The sequence below is a fragment of the Dendrobates tinctorius genome, unplaced genomic scaffold, assembly GCF_039654945.1.
Source record: "Dendrobates tinctorius isolate UK_male_01 unplaced genomic scaffold, ASM3965494v1 ptg000005l, whole genome shotgun sequence".
Taxonomy (NCBI): Eukaryota; Metazoa; Chordata; class Amphibia; order Anura; family Dendrobatidae; genus Dendrobates; species Dendrobates tinctorius.
Genome location: NW_027361673.1, coordinates 14,094,543 through 14,116,912, shown reverse-complemented (window position 1 = coordinate 14,116,912; position 22,370 = coordinate 14,094,543). Strand labels below are relative to the sequence as shown.

The window sequence follows — 22,370 nt, the reverse complement described above, 5'->3', positions numbered from 1 at the left end:
CAGAGACCAAATTCCTTGGTGCTATCATCTCTCATGATCTTAAATGGGGAAAAACGTGGATGCTGTTATAAGAAAAGCACAACAGAGGATGTTCTTCCTGCGTCAGCTGAAAAGATATGGTTTGTCTAAGAATCTGCTGATCTTATTCTTTAATGCTGTCATCAGATCTGTGATTTGTTCCTCTCTGATAGTCTGGTATGGGGGAGCCACTGCGCATGACAAACTCCGCTTACAAAGGACTTTCAGAACAGCAGAGAGAATTATAGGTTCCCCCCTGCCTAAAATCCAGGATCTTTATGATAAGAGTATTCGATCCCACGCATTGAAAATTTCATCCGATCCCTCTCACCCGGGACACTCCTCATTTCAACTACTCCCTTCAGGACGTCGCTTCAGAGTCCCCAAATGCAGCACCAATGAACAGCTTCTATCCACTCTCTGTTCAACAATTAAATCGTCATGTGTAGACTATATACTGTATCTGTCTTGTTAGATGTTACTTGTTGTATCTGTTGTTATATATTATGTTGCCTCTTTGCCACAAAGAATTCCTTGTATATATGTAATATGTACTTGGCGATAATAAATTTGATTTGATAAGCCGAGATTTTCAGCCCATTTTTTTGGGCTGAAAGTCCCCCTCTCGGCTTATACGTGAGTCATATACCTGGGGGTTGGCGGGGGAGCGGGGGTGTCAGAGATCATACTTACCCCCCCCCCCCGCGCGGTCTCTGCACTGCAGCCCCCCGCTTCTCCACAGTCTCCCTGCCTTCAGCGGTCACGTACCGCTCATTAAACTCATGAATATGCGCATATTCATGTGTAATGAGCGGTACCACGTGACCGCTGAAGGCAGGAAGGGAGACCGTGGAGAAGCGGGGCTGCAGAGACCGTGCCAGGAGGAGGTAAGTATAGCGATATTCACCTGTCCGGGGTCCATCGCTGCTCACCGCTGTCTGCTGCGCGTCCTCTGTGACTTTTGGGCAGCAGAGGGCGCGATGACGTGGTTAGTGCGCGCTGCGCCCTCTGCTGGCTGAACAGTCACTGACACAGGAAGCGGCAGACAGCGATGAGCAGCGATGGACCCCGGACAGGTGAATATCTCAGGTACCGGGTCCTGAGCAGGAGAGGTGAATATGGCTTTTTTTTTTTCAGCAGCAGCATATGGGGGCATAATATATGAAGCATCTTATGGGGGCATAGTCTATGGAACAGCATATGGGGGCATATTCTGTGGAGCAGCATATGGGGGCATATTCTATGGGGGCATAGTCTATGGGGCAGCATATGGGGGCATAGTCTATGGAGCAGCATATGGGGCCATAGTCTATGGGGCAGCTTATGGGGGCATAGTCTATGGAGCAGCATATGGGGGCATATTCTGTGGAGCAGCATATGGGGGCATATTCTATGGGGGCATAGTCTATGGGGCAGCATATGGGGGCATAGTCTATGGAGCAGCATATGGGGCCATAGTCTATGGGGCAGCATATGGGGTCATAATCTATGGAGCAGCATATGGGGGCATATTCTATGGATCATCATATGGGGCATAATCTATGGAGCAGCATATGGGGCATAATCTATGGAGCAGCATATGGGGCATAATCTGTGGAGCAGCATATGGGGCATAATCTATGGAGCATCATATGGGGCATAATCTATAGAGCATCTTATTGGGGCATAATCTATGGAGCATTTTATGGGGGAATAATCTATGGAGCATCTTATGGGGGCATAATTTATGGAGCATCTTATGGGGCCGTAACCTTTATGGAGCATTATATGGGGCATATTATTCTATGGAGCATCTTATGGGGGCATTATTAACCTTTGTGCAGCATTATATGGGGTGTATTTTGTATGGAGCATATTATGGGGCCCATCATGAACTGTATGGAGCATTATATGGGGCTCCTGATTCAATATGGATATTCAAAAACATTTAACCTACTGATGTCTCAATTAATTTTACTTTTATTGGTATCTATTTTTATTTTTGAAATTTACCAGTAGCTGCTGCATTTTCCACCCTAAGCTTATACGTGAGTCAATAAGTTTTCCCAGTTTTTGTGGCAAAATTAGGGGGGGTCGGCTTATACATGGGTCGGCTTATATACAAGTATACACGGTATATTTTTTTATACTAACTAAAGGAGCTGGAGTATTTTATTTTCATTGCTCTAATTTTGTTGCTTACCATAATTATCTATTTGTTTTTTGTGTATTTCAGGTGAAGAATCACATTTGGGTTTTTGTCAATTGTTTGATTGAGAACCCCTCCTTTGACTCGCAGACAAAGGAGAACATGACCCTCCAGCCAAAAAGTTTTGGCTCAAAGTGCCAGCTCTCTGAGAAGTTTGCAAAAGCTGTAAGTGTGTTTTTTTTTAAGTTATTGTCTTTTGCTTGCATTTCTCACCTTTATCATCCTAACTGCGAAGGCGATCTCAAAAATGCTTTCTCATTAAATTGGAATATCAGACAATTTTGTCACTGGTGGTTTAGCTACTTGGTAATTTATAATCATTCTGCCCTTTCTGTATTGGAAATCAGCTGCTCCTATACTAACATACTGGTATTTATTTGTGAGAAGCTAATGTACTCAGGCAGTGCTTCAGTGTAAAGCATGGAGAGAAAAAAAAATATCACCATCCTAAAGCTGATGAGGCAGTAGGTGGATGTGATCTTACGTAAACATTAGACGATACAGGTAGCCTAAAATTACCTATTGCTTGTCCTAATCATATGGGGTTAGAAAGCCACCAACTTATGTGGGAATAAATAAACAGCCTGCAGACATCACACATTAAAACTGGATATGCCCAATATTGTGTGTGGCTTTTTTTCTCTCAAAGTCAATGTTCCAAAAGGATATTAATATTTTACTGATATGCTTTCTTTCTTTTCAAAGTTTCTTTTTCTGCTTTATTTGCTCAGGCATCAAATTGTGGCATTGTAGAAAGCATATTAAATTGGGTCAAATTTAAGGCACAAACACAACTAAATAAGAAGTGTTCTTCTGTGAAGCACAGCAAAATTAAAGGCATTCCCAAACTGGATGACGCAAACGATGCCGGTAAGTCATGTGTGTGAAACGAGGAGACCAAGAAGGAAGCCTAAACGGTTGCTGTCATGTCACCAAGCGCTGTTAATCTGCAGATGAAGCGTTAATTGTGTTCCAATTCGGCTCTGCCACCTTACTGGATGCGCAGTTACTGGGAGAAAATGAACTACATTCTTCCCGAGAGCCGCCGGCTTTCAGTCATAAAGACAGGCACATTCGGCTGCTGTCCTCTCTCATTGTGAGAGGCGATGGTAAGCACACCTTAGCATTTTGATTGACAGTTCACTCTGAAAATGCATCTGTGCACAGTCAACTGTCAATCAAAGTACTGGGGTGTGCTTACATCCACCAATGGAAATCTTGTGAGCGGTGACTGACGATGCTCCCGGGCACACCTGTATGACTGAAAGCCAAATGCTCCTGGGAGGAATAAAGCTCATTTTCTCCTGGTAGCTGCAGATTAACCCTATATCCGAAGGTTATGTGCTTGGATAAGGTGTTATCTGAGCATGCACTTGTGCTAACCGAGTGTCTTCGGCGTGTTTAAGCGGGGGATGGTCTGTCTGTTAGGCAGGTGCCGGGAGTCGAAAATATTATCCAAGCAAGCCAAAGTCACTTGGTTAGCACACGAGCATGCTCTGATAACTCCTTATCCAAGCTCAGTCACTCATCACTAGATATGACAGGTTCCCTTGTAGTCAAATGTTTAGATGTAGCATAAATGCTGTATTTTTTTCTGCTGCTTTTCATTTTCATGTTTTCTGCATGTGTCTGCACCAAACTACAGCACCATATAACCATCTTCTCTGCAGATTTTTAGATTTTTTTTTTTTATCTTTGCTACGTGTCTGGTACAGACTTGGAGTAACTTAATGCTTTTTATAGTACAAAGAAAGCTTTGATTCTGCACTTAAAAAGGCACAGTTCATGTGCCATACTGTGCTCATTCCAAGTCTTGGATGTGTCTATACTGATTACTTGGCAGGCTAGCCTGGACAAAATCAGGAATCAAGGGGATATGCTTGAGAATGTATTGAAAGAACACAGGAAGGGAACAATAATATATCCGCACAAGCTTTTTCTTTCTTTTTTTTCATAAATTATTCCAGTTGAAAATGATTGTAGACCACATGGAGAGTATGAAGATTTTAGTCCTAGAGGGCTTTCTCAGGATTAAATATTCCATATTATGTAAATAAAGCATATGGACCATTTTTGGTTTTAGGTATTCACCAATTGCCTTTTTTTTTTGTTACATGTCATGGTACACACCATATTCAGACTACTTTGTGGACTGTCTCCTAGGGATATAGCATCTGCCTTTAGAAAGATGGTCTTCATACTCTGAATAGACAGTACTGTTAAGATGTAGACATCATGCCTTAGCTCTGCAATAATATAGCAGAAATAAAACTGCAAGGAAAAATCCCAAATATGTTACCGGTAGGTCGTGACTTGAATATTTAATAAAACTGCTGCTTTTTTAGGTGGTAAACATTCCTTGGACTGCACTCTTATTCTGACTGAAGGAGACTCTGCCAAATCTCTGGCTGTGTCTGGATTGGGCGTTATTGGTCGTGACCGGTATGGAGTATTCCCTCTCAGGGGAAAAATTCTCAATGTACGAGAAGCTTCTCACAAACAGGTGAGTGCATCCTACATGGCAGTTTTACTCTTTAACCCCTTTGAGCCGAAGCCTGTTTTCACCCCAATGACCGGGCCAATTTTTACAATTCTGACTTTCACCTTATGAGGTAATAACTCTGGAACACTTCAACGGATCCTGGTGATTCTGAGATTGTTGTCCCGCGACATATTGTACTTTATGATAGTGGTAAAATTTATTTGATATGACTTGTGTTTCTTTGTGGGAAAAAAAATGGAAATGTGGTTAAAATTTTGAAAATTTCGCAATTTTTAAACTTTTAATTTTTATGCTCTTAAATCAGAGAGTTATCTCGCACAAAATAGTTAATAAATAACATTTCACACATGTCTACATTACATCAGCACAATTTTGGAAACATAATTTTTTTTGTTAGGAAGTTATAAGGGTTAAGGCTGTGTTCACACGTAGCTTTTTTTTGCGCTTTCGCGGCGCTTTTAAACATGCAATTTTGCCGCGAAAACGCAAAAAAAAAAAAAAGCATCCCATGCAATCCTATGTGATTCCGCACATGCTGTGCTAATGCTGCGGATTTTTCCGCTGCGGAATTGCATTGCGGAAAAATACGCAGCATGTTCATTCTTTGTGCGGAATCGCGGGAAAATCCACACACGTAGGAATGCATTGTTCTGCTTACTTTCCGCATGTGGCTGTGCCCACCATGCGAAAAGTAAGCAGAACATTTGCGGATGGTACCCACGATCTGGAGGAGAGGAGACTGTCCTCCAGGCCCTGGGTACCATATCCCTGTGAAAAAAAAAAAAAGAATTAAAAATCTGGTTCTATTCACCTTCCGGCATCCCGCGCAGCCTTACTGATGCTCCCGCCAACTCCCGTTCCCAGTAATGCCTTGTGGCAAGGACCTGTGATGACGTAGCGGTTTCGCAAGGCATCGCTGGGAACGGGAGCATCGCGAGGATTGGGGACGTTGCGTGGGACGTTGGAAGGTGAGAATAACACGCTTTTTTATTTATTTATTTTTTTTATTATTTTTTACATCCTATCTTTTGCTACTGATGCTGCATAGGCAGCCACAATAGTAAAAAGTTGGTCACACTAGTCAAACACTATGTTTGACGAGTGTGACCAACCTGTCAATCAGTTTTCCAAGCGATGCTACAGATCGCTTGGAAAACGCTAGCATTCTGCAAGCTAATTACGCTTGCAAATCGCTAGTTTTTCCGCTGGAAATAGGCGGGAATTAAAATGCGGTTTTCTCGCATATTTCCTGCAGAATGGAATTCCCGTGGAAATTTCAGCGGCAATTCCGCAACGTGTGCACATAGCCTCAAAGTTGACCAGCGATTTCTCATTTTTACAACAAAATTTGCAAAACCATTTTTTTATGGACTACCTCACACTTGAAGTGCCTTTGAGGGGCCTATATGAAAGAAAATACCCAAAAATGACACCATTCTAAAAACTGCACCCCTCAAGGTGCTCAAAACCACATTCAAGAAGTTTATTAACCTTTCAGGTGCTTCACAGAAATTTTTGGAATGTGGAAGGAAAAAATAAAAATTTACTTTTCTTTCACAAACATTTTCGTTAGATCAATTTTTTTTTTTTTTACTTTCGCAAGGGTAACAGGAGAAGATGGATCATACATTTTGTTGTGCAATTTCTCCTGAGTACACCGATACTCAATATGTTGAGGAAAACAACTGTTTGTGTGCACAGCAGAGCTTGGAAAGGAAGGAGCGCCATTTGACTTTTGGAATGCAAAATTTGATGGAATAATTAGTGGACCCCATGTCGTGTTTGAAGAGCCCCTGATGTGCCTAAACAGTGGAAATCCCCAACAAATGACACAATTTTGAAAACTAGACCCCTTATTGAACTTATCTAGATGTGTATTGAACACCGTGAACCCACAGGTGCTTCACAGAAGTTTATAGCGTAGAGCCGTGGAAATAAAAAAAATCACATTTTTCCCAAATAAATATTTTTTTAGCTCCATATTTTGCATTTTCTTAAGAGTAACAGGATAAATTGTGCCATACAGTTTGTTGTGCAATTTCTCCCGAGTATACTGATACCCCCATATGTGGTTGAATAGTATTGTTTGGGCACACAGCAGGGTTTGGAAGGTAAGGAACGCCATTTGACTTTTTGAATGCAAAATTTGATGGAATAATTAGCAGACGCCATGTCGCGTTTGAAGAGCCCCTGATGTGCCTAAACAGTGGCAGCCCCCCAAAAGTGACACCATTTTGGAAACTAGTCACCATAACTTGCGAGTCCTAACACTAATTTCAAAACAGCCAACATAGAGAAACTCAAAAAACACATCATAAAAAATAGCCTCAGCAAAACCTTGTCAAATCACAAATGCACTAGCAGGATGCAGCAGGCCCCCACCGATAAAAGCTGGAGTAGCACAGGTGCACGCTGCTGATGAGAACAACCATCCACTCACCTAAATAATGAAGGGGTTGGCTGCCTAGTAGAAAAAATGCACACAGATAAGGCTTGCATAAGACGCTAGTCACACAGGTAAGTGCTGAATGTAGAAATGCCCCATATGTGGCTGTACAGCACCACACTGCCGTACAGAGTGACTCAGGAGGGACCGAGCACTATTTGCTTCCTGGAGCGCCATTTCCTAGACTAGTTTATGGATTCCATATAAAGAGCCCTTAAGTGCTAGAAGAGCGGCAGAATCCCCCCCCCCCCCCCCTCAAGTGACCCGATTTTGGAAATTATAACCCTTTGGGAATTTATCTACAGATGTAATGACAATTTTGACTCCATGGGTGTTTTCCAGAAACAGGCAGCAGTGGATGTTGCAGAGTGAAAATTGCAAACTGCCTTTGTGGTGATCAGCACATTATGCCCAGCTCGTGCTTCTGGAGACACGCACCTGTAAATTAAGCGGGCTCTCATCACTACAGAAATGCCAAACGTGGGCGCTATATGTGTTTTAGGCACTCTCGGGCTTAGAAGGGAGGGTGGCATTTGGAATTGGGAGCCAAAAATTTGCTGAATTTCTTTTGGCGGATAAGAAGCCATTTTGCTTTTCCAGAACCTTTGTGCTACCAGTAATGTGGAAGCCCCCTATATTTCCGTTAACAGATGACAGATCTGAGTGAGGACTTGCTTTTTTTGTGGATTGAGTTTAAGCTTTTATTGGGAACATTTTACATCATGTTTGGGATTACATTTATCTGGTGCTCAACGCTGAGCACTTACTTTGGGGTTTCCATCTAAATCTCTGAGTGACGTGACTCAGTTGAAACCCCCGATGGATCCATTCACTAAAGTGAGGCAGCAGAGTTACTCTGGACTCCAGCTGGCCTCTGTTCAGTGGTGTCATTATCTTTTTTTCTTAATGTATTTTTTATTAAAACATACATTCATATTATAGCATAGTTTGGTACAGACTCCAGACTGATACAAATTATTTAAATCAATTTAGTTTTTTCTTTATATCCCACCACCCCCTATCACAACACCCTACCCACTACCCAACCCCCATCACAATACCTCCCATATTCAAACCGGTTCATCAGAGCTTGGTACCGTTACAAAAAGAAAGGGTTGTACCCTGCTTCATTTTACAGAACAAACTTGTGTCAGAAACACTTAGGAAACGCTTATCCTATTCTGCAGTAGCTCAGCGGACGTCACACCCGGACAATCCATCCAACCACACCACACATTTTCAAACTGTGTACATTGGCCTCTCTTAATGTATATATTTCTTTCCATTCGGACAATAAAGTTGACTTTATTCACAAATTCTTGTTTAACTGGCGGTTTTTGGTGTCCTTTTTTCAAGAAGTACACAAAACTGTGGCCAACGGCACTTTTATGCAATCCTAAAAAGACGGACACTGCCAGATCACAAGTCAGATGGCATCCACAGTGCCTCCATCTGCCTCATTATAGGCAATATTCAGCCAGAGGTTCTATCTGAATCACGTATTTCAGAGATTTACACGGAAACCGGTGTAAGCGCTCATCGGAGAGCACTGGATAAATGTGTGCCGAGCCTTACTGCGATCTTTGGGAGGCAGAATGGAAAAATCAACAGTATGTGAAGAATTGGTTTTATTTATTTTTTATGCCGTTCCTCGTGCAGTATAAGTGATTAGGTGACTTTATTCATCGGTTCGGTGCGATTACAGCGGTACCAGATTTGTATCGGGTTTTTACGTTTGGCTGTTCTCACACTGAAACACGCTTTTTGTTGCAAAAACTAGTTTTCTTTATCGCTTCATTGGGGGACACGTAACCATGGGTGTATGCTGCTGTCGCTAGGGGGCTGACAGTATGCAAAAAAGGATTATCTCCAGGGTGGGAGGCCGGCTTTTTCTCTTCTGGGGCGCCTGGTTGTCGACGGTCGGCGATGCCTGGGTCAGAGAGCTAGTCACATCTGGTTACAAAATCGACTTTTCTCCCCCCCCCCCCCCCCCCCCCGAGAAAGACGTTTCTTTGTCTCGTCTGCCAAGAATCCCGTCTCAGACTCCAGAGGTTCTTTAGGCCGTCTCTTCTGTTCTACGCACAGGCGTAATCGTACCTGTTCCCTGGAACGAATGCTTTTCAAGGTTCTACTCCAATCTTTTCGTAGTCCCGAAGAAAGACGGTTTGCTCCGTCCGATTTTGGACGTCAAGCGTCTGAACCATCATGTTCGGATCCTCCATTTAAGGATGGAGTCCCTACGTTCAGTGATCGCCTCCATGGAACCAGGAGAATATCTTTTCTGTACACATTCAGGATGCTTATCTTCACATTCCTGTTTGTGTTCAACATCAGAGATTCCTGCGGTTTGCGATCCAGGATGATCATTACCAGTTCACTGCCCTTCCATTCAGCCTGGCCTCTGCCCCCAGAGTATATACGAAGGTTATGGCAGCGGTCATGGCCATCCTTCGCTCCAAAGCAATTCTCATAATCTCTTAATTGGACTGTCTTTTGATCAAGGGACCATCCCGCTGAGACTGCGACCTGAGCCTTCAGATCAATCGGCTGGATTGTCAACAGAGAGAAGTCCTCCATGACCCCAGCTCAACACCTGGTGTTTCTGGGGATGAGGTTTGACACGGCTCAAGCCCCATGTCTTCCTTCAAAGGAAAAGTTTCCACGACCAATTCCTCTTTCCCTCCAGTCCTGCATGATAGTCCTGGGGAAGATGATTGCTGCCATGGAAGCAGTGCTCTTTGCCCAGTTCCATACTCGTTCTCTTCAGCTGGCCCTCTTGCCTACCTGAGACAAGAGGGCAGTCTCGATGGACCAGCCCATTCTACTGCCTCTCAAAGTGAGGCAATCCCTGACCTGGTGGATGTTGTCCGCCTCAGTCATGCACGGGAAGTCCTTCCTCTCCAGTGGCAGGTCATCACCACCAACGCCAGTTTTCTTGGCTTGGGAGCGGTCTTCCTTCATCACACAGCGCCGGGTCGCTGGAACGTCCGAGAAGCCGCTCTCCCCATTAATCTTCTGGAAATCGGGGCAATTTTTCTTGCCAATTTCTGCTGGCAGTCCCTCCTAGGAGGCCATCCGGTCCACATTCAGTCGGACACCACGGCGGTGGCTTACATAAACCACCAGGGAGGGACTCGCAGCAAACATGTGATGGCAGAGGTAACAAGGATTCTGCAATGGGCGGTACGTCACATTCCCGCAATATAAGTCGTACACATTCCGGGGGTGGAAAATCGGGCAGCTGATTTTCTGAGTCATCAGGGTCTCGCATCAGGCGAATGGTCTCTCAACTCCTACGTTTTCAACCAAATGTGTCAGAAATGGGGCACTCCGGATTTCGACATGATGGCTTTGAATGAACCACAAGGTTCCTCAGTTCGTAACCATGCCCTAGTGATCCCATGGTCCCAATTCCAACTGCCTTATCTTTTTCCGCCTCTTTCCTTGATTCCAAGAGTCATAAAAAGATAAAGGCGGAGGGAATCACCGTAATCCTGGTAGCTCCGGACTGGCCAAGAAGGGCCTGGTACGCGGAGCTAATGAACGTACTCATGGACGCTCCTGGAGGCTTCCAGACCATCCAGTTCTTCTCCAACAAGGCCCCCTCTTCCACCAGAGTTCACAGTCTCTGAGTTTAACGGCATGGCCGTTGAGGCCGCGGTCCTGAGAGAGGCTGGTTTTTCTCATCAGGTCATGCAGACCATGATAAGGGCAAGAAAACCAGCATCCTCTCGTATCTGCCACAGGTACTGGAAAGCCTTCTTTCGGTGGAGTGAGGACAACAATTTGGTCTCTGTCTTTTTCTCTTCCTTCCATCCTGGAGTTTCTACAAGTGGGTCTTGATTCTGGTTTGTCTCTTAGTACTCTAAAGGGTCAAGTTTTTGCACTGTCAGTTCTTTTTCAACAAGAGCTGGCCTCTTGTTCCCAGTTATAGACTTTCCTTCAAGGAGTCGCCCACCTAGCTCTGCCTTATCACCCTCCAATAGATCCATGGGATCTTATGCTTGTCCTCAGTGCACTTCAGAGCGCTACTTTTGAGCTCACTCAAGACATTCCAGCTTCTCTCCTGTCATGGAAAGTGGCCTTTTTGGTTGCCATTACGTCTAACATGAGAGTTTCTGAGTTAGCGGATCTGTGTTGCTGATCTCCTTTCCTGATTCTTCATCAAGACAAGGTAGTTCTCTGGCCCGTTCCTTCTTACCTAAGTGTTATGAATGAGTCACCGTAGGAGGCAAAAACAGAAATACTAGCTAAGTCCAGAAAACCAGAGAAGTTGGCAGCTGTCGGATTGCAGACCCCTGAACTTAACAACAACAACTAGCAGTAGCCGTGGGGGGTTCCTACGGTGCCCTAGACCCCTCGATCACAGCCGGAGAACTACATAGCCCAAAGACAGAAAGGGAAATCTAAACTGCCCCAGAGCAGACCCCAAAGCAATAGGCAGCCCCCAACATATAATGACGGTGAAGCAAGATGAAAAAACACTCACACAGATAGAAAGATTGGCTGAGCAAACGATGGGGCCCAAGCTAACTAAATAGGACAGAATAGAAAAGCTGCTGTCTGCAATCCGCCAAAACCCTCTCAAAAACAAGAGCCAACAGACAGATAGGGAAAAAAGCCCTGAAGACGCTAGGCTTCAAAAAGACTATATCAGTACTCAGGTATTATCTGAAGACAGAGCAAAGAGGAATTCAGCTCACCCAGCAGGGAAAGGCAGAAATCCAGAAAAACAAGGCAAAACAAAACCAAAACAGAAATGCAAAAAGTAGAGCAGAAAACTTAGCTTTTGAGGAGCAGGAATCAGACTGGTCTCCAAGAATCCCTCAGAGTAATCACCCGCAAGGCAGAAGTGCGTCGGCTGCCTTATATCCAGTCAGCAATCCCAGTCACCCAGTCATCATCATTCTGCTCAGGTGCTTTGTAATCAGCCTCACTACCTTCCTTCACCAGAAGAGGGAGTTCATCAGACCTCAATGGTGAAGGGGAAAATGAACTCACAACAGTACCTCCCCCTTGAGGAGGGGTCACCGAACCCTCATCCACGCCACCAGGGCGATCAGGTTGAGCCCGATGAAAGGCACGCACCAATCTTTTGGCATGAGTATCAGAGGCAGAGACCCAGGAATTATCCTCCTGACCATAACCCTTCCACTTAACCAAATACTGGAGTCTCCGTCTAGCCAGACGGGAATCCATTATCTTCTCTACCTCATATTCCATGTTACCTTCAACTAATACAGGGTCCGGAGGTGCCACCCCAGGAACAACTGGTTCAACAAACCTCTTCAACAAGGACTTATGAGGTAGAGAAGATACTGGATTCCCGTCTGGCTAGACGGAGACTCCAGTATTTGGTTAAGTGGAAGGGTTATGGTCAGGAGGATAATTCCTGGGTCTCTGCCTCTGATATTCATGCCAAAAGAGTGGTGCGTGCCTTTCATCGGGCTCACCCTGATCGCCCTGGTGGCGTGGATGAGGGTTCGGTGACCCCTCCTCAAGGGGGAGGTACTGTTGTGAGTTCATTTTCCCCTTCACCATTGAGGTCTGATGAACTCTCTCTTCTGTGAAGGAAGGTAGTGAGGCTGATTACAAAGCACCTGAGCAGAATGATGATGACTGGGTGACTGGGATTGCTGACTGGATATAAGGCAGCCGACGCCCTTCTGCCTTGCGGGTGATTACTCTGAGGGATTCTTGGAGACCAGTCTGATTCCTGCTCCTCAAAAGCTAAGTTTTCTGCTCTACTTTTTGCATTTCTGTTTTGGTTTTGTTTTGCCTTGTTTTTCTGGATTTCTGCCATTCCCTGCTGGGTGAGCTGAATTCCCTGTATGTCAAAGGATCGAAATGCCTTTTTGGGGTACAGAGGATTTCATTTTTGGGATTTATTTTGTCTCCGTCAACTATTGAAATGGACCCGGCCAAGGTACAGGCCATTTATGATTGGGTTCAGCCCACTTCTTTGAAGGCCCTCCAGAACTTTTTGGGTTTTGCTAATTTTTATCGGAAATTTATAGCAAAATTTTCTAGTATTGCCAAGCCATTGACTGATCTGACTAAAAAGGGTGCTGATGTGTTGAATTGGTCTCCGGAGGCTGTTTCTTCCTTTCAGGAGCTGAAGCGAAGATTCAGGCAGCGCATGCACAGATTGAGATCTCTGCTTGGGACGAGATCTCGTTACAGAGATCTCAATCTGCGCATTCGCCGCCTCTGGAGGCCACAGCATCGAGGCAATAGACGTGTGGGAGCTCCGGGCTTTCAGAAAATGTCACCAGAGCCCCCGGCAACACCGAGCACCGCTGCACCATCATCGCCCTGCAGCGTCGGACATCAGAAAATGTCGCCGGAGCCCCCCCACACCACCGAACCAGCCGCACCAGGCTGGGATGGGAACGAGATCATTGCCCTGCAGCGTCGGACCACCGGAAGAATCGCCCTACTCCTGCTGCCACCAGCGGTGCCGATTTCCCCTTCCCTCTTTCCCCCCGATAAACTGAATTCAGGACCCCCTTGTGACTCATTAATTTTTTTTACCCATTTTCTTTCTGAAAATTTGGGGTGTGTCTTATAGTCCGAAAAATACGGTAGTTATCTATCAGATTACCTCCAGTAAAATCAATTCTAAATAAAAGCTGCCTCTGTCATCTCTGGGGAAATATCTACATATCAGATCATCACATTTTTTTTAGTTTGTCACCACCATTGAACTGAACTTACTCTACTGTTTGATCTTATTTAAAGAAGAAAAATGCCTCAATAGTGTATCAATCATCCGAATAGATTCTGCTATGTGTATGGTTCTTTTACACCAAAAGGCCAAGTACATTCAATCACACATGATATTAAAAAGATGCACCAAATGTACTTTAAGTGTCCACTTGGTGATCAAGACAAAAGCTGGGCCCCTCATGTGATATGCTCAAGTTGTTCAAATGGTTTTCATGAGTGGTTAAATTAGAGGAAAGTGGCTATGCCATTTGCTGTTCCCTTGATTTGGAGAGAACCCAAAAATCATAGTGATGACTGCTACTTTTGTCAAACTGAAAGGCTTTTCTCCTATGCCTCATTGTGGGACACAGAGACCGTGGGTGTTATGCTGCTGGCCACTAGGAGGACACTAAGTAAACCAGAAAAAAAGTTAGCTCCTCCCCTGCAGTATACACCCTCTTGCTGGCTGAGATTCTCCAGTTCTTAGACTAGTTTCACACTAGCGTTTTTTTGCGCTGCGTTTTTGCGCAGTGCAAACGCATACAAAAAACGCATCATGCGTTTTCTATGCGTTTGCTGCTTTTTTGCACATGTGTTTTAACCATTTGTTAGCCATTTTTACTCTTAAAACGCATGCGTTTTTAAACGCATACGTGCGCATATCCATGCACACATCTGCGTTCCCATAGATTGTAATGTGGTTTTTTGCGCATTCCGTGCGCATGCGTTTTTGTGAGACAGGTCGGACGCTTGGGCGCACACTACAAAAAACCGCATGCACACGTAAAACGCATGCAAACGCTAGACCATGAGCACCCATGTTAAAGATAGGGGAAAAGGACACATGCGCATGTATGCGCAAAAACGCAGCGCAAAAAAAACGCTAGTGTGAAACCAGCCTTACTTAGTGTCTATAGGGGGCACTTGGCTCTGGTTTCAGACCCCACCGTTTTTATTTTATTTTTGAATTTTTAATTAACGGAGTGAAGGGGGCGACGGTTCCTTTCTACGGCCCGCTCTCCCCCGAACCAACAACAGGCAAGCACGTGGAGTAACCCTTCACGTACACTTTCCTGCGACGAATGGGGCCGATTCCTCTGACGATGGTTCCCTTATGGTCGGTACTCCATGGATACGAGGGCAAGCGCAACAGGACGTAGCACAGGAGTGCATGGAGCAGACCTGAACAGCGCTTTTTCGGATGCCCTGAATCAGCCCCAGAGCTCTCCGTCCCCCTACCCAGAGGGTGGATCGATTGAGCAATATCCCCCTGTAAAACCTCCTCCAGCTCTGCTACATCGCCTGGAGGATGAGACTGAAAGACCCTGGAACAGCAACGACCTGACTGAGCACAGGAGTGGAGGTATGGGGTCAGGTCCTTGTCCCCTGGAGAAGCGCTGACTTAGCGTCAGCGGCGGTACACTGGCGCCCGGTCGTGGGCCCCCCCGCCCGGCGCTTACCGCGGGGAGGCCAGAAATTTAGCCCCCGGCTTTTTTGGCCTGCTAGGCCGCAATTTAAATAGCGCCGCCCCCTCCCCGCCCCCGGCTCCTACCGCGGGTAGGCCAAAAATTTAGTCCCTGGCTTTTCCGGTCTACTAGGCCGCAATTTGAATAGCGCCGACCGCGCTATCGTCACCGCCCTCCTCCTCTTGGCGCCTCTCATTCCAAACGAGACGCGCAATTCTAATCTCGGGGGCCATGTCTGTTACCTCTGCTGCAATTAACCCCTTCAGGAGCAGTCGAATTCCGGGTGACGCCACAGGGCCACTGCTTTCCTCCCCGGGGGACATAACACAGGACCGTGGGTAAGCTGCATCTGCCCTCAAATTAAAGCTTAACCCCTTCCCAGCACATTCCCTGCAGCTGCAGTCAGACTCTGCCGTTAACCCTTTCTGGAGAGCTATGCCTCACTCACAAGAGGCTAAACGAGCCGCTAAGAAGCACACTGCGCTTGTCTACCGTGTGTACTACCTGCAAGTTGGCTTTACCACAGCGAGCATGACTCTCCAGTGCTCAAGCTAAACCGTTATGCACGGACCGCGACCCGGCCTGCGCCCGAACCGCGTCCTGACCTTCGCTCCAACGCCCCTCGCAGCCGCTGCTGACAGGCCTCCTGCGTCTGGTACCCCCCAGTGGGCTGCGCCCCTGTTACGGTCGGTGGAGCCTCTGACCAAGGCTATATTCCCCCTCCGGGAGGACTCTCTGCCATGGCGGGCTCATGGCGCGTCCCCTAGTCACGTTCGCGCCTCAGCATCAGCGACTCCTGTCTCTCGCTCGCCCTCTCCTGAGGTTCACAGCGAGCATAACTCTGATTTTGTATCTGTCACGTCAGCCCCTCAAAATTCCCCAACTGATCAAGAGTCGCTTGATTCTCTTATAGAATCAGTCAACAGGATTCTGAGATTGAATGAGGAAAATATTCCCGCTCCAGCACTCCTCATTTAAGGAATAAGCGTGTGCGCTGATTATTTACCAGCTGTCCAGTATCATAGGGATCAGCCATAAGTGGTTCACTGGGCAAAAGTTTACTCTGGCTAAATACCCTCTTGATCCAGACCTAATGAAGGATCGATTACAGATCCCTCCGGTGGACCCTCCTATACCGCGTCTTGCTTCCACAACGCTCCTATCCGTTTCTGGGGGTTCCTCGGTCAGAAACCCCTCCGATCATCAAATTGACTACCTTGCCTGTTCAATTTTTTGGAAGCTTCATGAACGGCGTTTATTCCATCCTTCGCCGCAGTTTAGGTCACTAAGGCATGTCCGCTTGGGCAGAAGTCCTGATTACTGCCTTCCAGGGCACCAATCTTCCTCTGGAGACAACTTCTGTCGCCAGCCAGATGATTCACGCAGTGAACTTTGTAGTAGACGCTTCTTTTCAGGCTGCCAATTGCACGGCTCATACTTCCGCTAATGCGATCTCCATTAGAAGAGCCCCAGGGCTCCGCAGCTGGTGGGCGGATGCCACATCCAAAAGTTTGTTGACTTCTCCACCCATTTCAAGCGGGTCATCTTTTTGGAGAGAGACTGGACCAGCTCATTTCTGATACTACCGTGGGAGAAGACAAGTAAATTCCTTCGTCGACAAAGGGCTGTTCGGCCGTTTTCGCTCCAACAGCCGACGGGTTTCGATTTTCTTGCAACAATTCCAGTTGGTCCTCCTCTACCTTCTTTTTCGGATCAGATCTGTCCCCGCGAGGAGACAGAGGCTCCCAGACCTCATACAGACAACCCGTTCTCCCTGGACCGTCGAATTCCTCCGTCCCTGCGGGACAGGCAAGCCCTCAGGGAGTAGACACCGAGGTCCTCCCTGGATCAAGGGAGGTCTTTACCCACAGTAAGATGGTTGGTAGTAACCTCCGACGCAAGTCTCCTCAGTTGGGGTGCGGTCCCTCGTCACCTCACGGCACAAGGTCATTGGTCAACCCGAGAGTCACGTCTCCCAATTAATTTTGGGAGATAAGAACAATCAGATTAGCTCTAAGGAGTTTCCACCATCTCTTCGCAGGTCTCAATCCGACAACGCCACGGCTGTAGCGTATATCAACCCTCAGGGAGGTTTTTGGGGCAGGATGGCGATGCACGAAGTGAGTTTCATCTTCCATAGGGCCGAGACCAACCACTCGCCCATCTCAGCAAGCCACATCCCGGGCTTGGAAAATTGGAAGATAGATTTTCTCGGTTACCAAGACATTGCCTCGGGGAGGTGGTCTCTTCATCCGGAACTCTTTCAGCAGATTTGTCATCGTTGGAGGACTCTAGATGTGGATCTCATGGCCCCAAGACTAAACAACAAGGTTCCTCGGTTCATTTTCCGATCACGCAATCCTTGCGCCATCGGAGTGGACGCTCTAGTTCCGCCATAGCACCGGTTCCGGCTCCTGTACATCTCCCCCCCTCTTCCCTTGTTTCCGAGGGTCATCAAGAGGATCAGAGCGGAGGTAGTGCCAGTGATCCTAGTCGCGCCAGACTGGCCGCGCCGAGCATGGTATGCAGAACTAATACAACTAGTCACCGACATCTCCTGGCGACTTTCATATCAGATGGGTCTACTCTCGCAGGACCCGATTTACCACCAGAACTCCAGGGTCCTGTCTTTGATGGCATGGCCGTTGAATCCTGGTTTTTAGCTAAGGCTGGTTTCCCTCACAACGTGATTTCCACCATGATTAGTACCAGGAAGCCTGTGTCCATGCGCATCTATCACCGCACCTAGACAACCTTCCTTTTTTTGTGGTGCAAGGTTCATGGTCGATCACTTCCGGTATTTTCCATTCTGGCCATATTGGAATTCCTTCAATCCGGATTAATATCAGGCCTTGCGCTTAGCTCGCTCAACGGCAAAACTTCGGCCTTGTGAGTGCTTTTCCAACACAAATTGCCACCAAGCTTCAGCTCAAGACGTTCATTCAGGGAGTTTCCCATGTGGCGTCTCCTTATAGAAGACCATTTGACTCATGGGGCCTTAACCCGGTTCTCGGGGCCTTTCAGGAGGTTCCTTTTCGAACTGCTGCAGGACGTGTCACTGACCGTCCTCTCTTGGAAGGTGGTCTCTCTAGTGGCAACTACGTCAATAAGGCGAGTTTCGGAATTAGCAGCCCTTACATGCCGTTCTCCGTTTCTGAATTTTCATCAGGGAAAGGTAGTTCTCAGGACGTTCCCGTCCTTCCTAGACAAGGCCCTCTCCTCTTGCCATCTCAACGGGGAAATTGTTTTGCCTTCCTTTTGTTCCGGCGCCAGTCCATCGCATTGAGAAGGCCCTCCACACCCTGGATGTGGTTAGGGCGCTGAGACGGTACATCTCGCAGATGGCTCCTTTCCACAAGTCAGATACCCTGTTCATACTTCCAGACGGGCATAGGAAGGGTCTAGCCAGGTTGATTCGCTTGGCGATTCAGGTATCCTACCGTGTCAGGAACGCACCTGTCCCAGCGGGGATTAAGGTGCGCTCTACCCGGTCAGTGAGCGCCTCTTCGATCTTTCGGCACCAGGCCTCGGCAGAACAGGTCTGCAAGGCTGCGACTTCGTCCAGTCTGCATACTTTAACAAAAAGTTACCAAATTCATTCTCAGGCCTCTCCGCAAGGCTGCAACTTGGTCCAGCTTGCGTACCTTTACAAACATTGCCTAATTCATTCTCAGGCATCTGCGGATGCAGCTCTCGGCAGACGCTGCCTGCAATCGGCAGTACCACGGTGTTCACTCAGTGGAACATGGGGTATTAGCATATGTATGCTCCCCACCCAGGGACTGCTTTAGGAAGTCCCACGATCTCTGTGTCCCCCAATGAGGTGTAGGAGAAATATGGATTTTTGTGTACTCACTGTAAAATCCTTTTCTCCGAGCCAATCATTGGGGGACGCAGCACCCACCCTTTTTAGCCTATTGGCTCACTGTAGCATTCTTAGGCATTGATATTTGTTGTGAACTCATTTTCTGGTCTGCCTCTGGTTTCTGGTGAGGGAGCTGGTTGTGCTGACAGAGGAGTTGTGAGTTCTCTTTCCGGGTTCCCTCTTGTGGTGGCAGGAGGTAGTGAAGCTGATCTAATTAACAGAGACCTGCCACCTGATAATGAGGAAGAGGAGTGGACATCTGGAGTCTCAGACTGGATTTAAGACAGCCGACTCCCTATTCCCATGCTGGTGATTTTTTCCTGCCTCCTGAGGTCTTAGTTTCCAGCTCAGTTCCTGCCATCTCAAGCTAAGTTGTCTTTGCTAATGTTCACATTTGATTTGGTTTGGTCTATTCAGTTTTTTGTGTGGTCAGCCAGCCCCGGCTGGGGCTGTGCTGAATTTCCACTCTTATGTCACTATGTGCCAGTTTGTTTTTTGTCCCTTATTAGATTGGCCTCTTTTTGCTCTGTTCTCAGAATATGCCAGAGTGCTGATATAGTGGGAGAAGTCTAGTGACTTCAGGGTATTTTTTGCTATCAGAAGTGTTGGACATTTTTGCAGGGTTTTTTGGCATGATTGCAGACAGTATCTTTCCTTTCCTGTCCCTTCTAGCTAGTGTGGGCCCCATCATTTGCTCAGCCTATTTTCCTACCTGTGTTCGTGTTTTCATCTTGTCTCACCATCAATACATGTGTGGGGGCTGTCTATTGCTTTGGGGTCTGCTCTGGGGCAGTTCTAGATTTCCCCTTTTCTTGCTTTAGGCTTATTTAGTCCTCCGGCTGTGACGAGGCGTCTAGAATCATTGTAGGTACACTCCACGGCTGCTGTTAGTTGTGTGGTTAGGATCAGGGGTCTGCAATCCGCATAGTTACCAACCTCTCTGGTTTTCTGTGACTTGGCTTGGTCTTGTTTTCCTCCTCGGTGACCCATTCATAACAGATATTGTTGTGGCTATTGTGAACGGTTTATGCTCCTACTGCTTTTTTCACCGAACTGTAGAATCTCAGCCAGCGAGAGGGTGTATACTGCAGGGGAGGAGCTAACTTTTTTTCTGGTTTACTTAGTGTCCTCCTAGTGGCCAGCAGTATAACACCCACGGTCTCTGTCCCCCAATGATTGGCTCGGAGAAAAGAATTTTACGGTGAGTACACAAAAATCCCTATTTCTGCAAAGAACAAACAGAAGATTAATTACCCTGAACTTGAAACCTCGATTAGGCCAGTTCCACATGATGGTAATTTGCCAGTTCCTGTGTCACCGTTGTCTGGATTGGATGAAAATGAAGTAGAATATGAAGACTATGGAGCTGAAGCTACTGACGAAGACATGGAGACCTCCAGTCAAAATGAGTATGTACCTGATGGAGCAGCCAGAACGCTTTACTAATTATGAATTAAATGATCTCATCAGAGACCTTTCATTGTCAAAAGATAAAGCTGAACTTCTTGCATCTAGGTTGAAACAGAAGAATCCTCTTCACGATGATGTCAAAGTGTGTTATTACCGAAACAGAAGTAACACTTTAACACAATTTTTCACAGTTGATGGACCAATGGTGTACTGTAACATTGTGAATGGGCTCTTTGAAGAACTGAACCAAGAGTATTTTGTTGCAAATTGGCCATTGTTTATTGACTCATCCCAGAGAAGTTTGAAAGCAGTGTTGCTTCACAATGGAAATATGAAACCATCAATCCCTATTGCTCCCTCATGCTATCTAAAGGAAAGTTATGAAAATCTGTCAGTTGTTTTGGATGCTATACAATAATATACAGGAAAGATAAATATCTTTGTACAGTGTTAGCTAGTGGATAGAAAAATATTTAGAATTTGAGAGTCCTCAGTGGTCAGTCCACTGAGGACTCTCAATTCTAAATATTATACAATAATATAAGCATCATCAATGGAATATCTGTGGAGGTTTGAAAGTGATTGGTCTGCTAATGGGAATGCAAGGTGGTTTCACTAAATATTGTTGCTTCTTGTGTTTATGGGACAGTAGAAATACAGTAGAGCATTATGTTCATCATGATTGGGGACAGAGAAACATCTATGCTCCTGGTAGAGACAAAGTTCAGCATGATTCTTTAGTTGTGCCAACAAAAATCTTCCTTCCTCCTCTACATATAAAGTTGGGATTGATTAAAAACTTTGTGAAAGCCATGGCAAAGACAAAATCACCAGGGTTCCAGTACATTTCACAGAGATTCTCCAGCATTTCACCAGCAAAACTGAAGGAAGGGTTATTTGTTGGTCCTCAGATCAGAGAGCTTATGAGAGATGATGTGTTTGAAGGAACTTTAAGGCTGTATACCCACGTAAGCATTTTTTTTGGCGTTTTTAAGCGTTTTTACCGGCAATAACGCTTACAAGAAGCATCCCATTAATTTCAATGAATTCTGCACTTTTTGTGCACATTGATGCGTTTTTTTCCACAAAAAATCAATTTCGCGGAAAAATCCTCATTTCTAACTATTCTATGAGCAGGAGGATGCTCCTGTCAAAAACGCATTAAAAAACACGCAAAAAAAAGCACGTTTTTCCTGGGAAGGAGTCCGTTTTTTTTTCTGCATACGTGGGTACATAGCCTAAATGATAAGGAATTGAGATCTTGGAAAAGCTTCAAGTGGATCTGTGAAAACTTCTTAGGAAAACAAAAATCTCAAGAATATGTTGAAGGTGTTGAGGAACTGCTAAATGCATACCAGTGTCTTGGATGTCGCATGTTTCTGAAGATGCACTTTTTGCAGTCATATTTAGATTTCGATTTCTTCCCTCAAAATCTTGGGGATGTAAGCGATGTGCAAGGCGAGCGGTTTCACCAGGACATTAAACTAATGGAACACCGCTACCAGGGTTTTTGGAATGACTTAATGATGACAGATTACTGTTGGATGTTATATAGAGACAACCTTAAAAAATCGTATCAACGACAGTCTAATGTCAAGCACCTTTAATTTCTGCTCATATTTTGGTTTTTATTTTGCATGTGAATTTATTTTGGTTCAATAAAAACGGTCATGTTTTAAACAAAGCTGCTTTAGTTTTGACACTTCCCGGTACTTGGGTTTGACAACCTTACTGATATAGTCATGTGCGTATTACATACGGTTTTT

At 45.8% G+C, this 22,370-nt stretch overlaps 1 protein-coding gene across 3 annotated transcripts in view; it reads left to right on the top strand.

Moving 5' to 3' along the window:
• TOP2B (DNA topoisomerase II beta) overlaps positions 1–22,370 on the top strand; it is a 164,473-nt gene that overhangs the window by 43,973 nt on the left and 98,130 nt on the right. For all 3 annotated transcript variants that reach the window (XM_073568361.1, XM_073568360.1, XM_073568362.1), the window contains exons 10-12: positions 2,234–2,371; positions 2,938–3,076; positions 4,552–4,709. In XM_073568361.1, the coding sequence (XP_073424462.1) occupies positions 2,234–2,371; positions 2,938–3,076; positions 4,552–4,709 (435 nt within the window). The remainder of the gene's footprint in view (positions 1–2,233; positions 2,372–2,937; positions 3,077–4,551; positions 4,710–22,370) is intronic.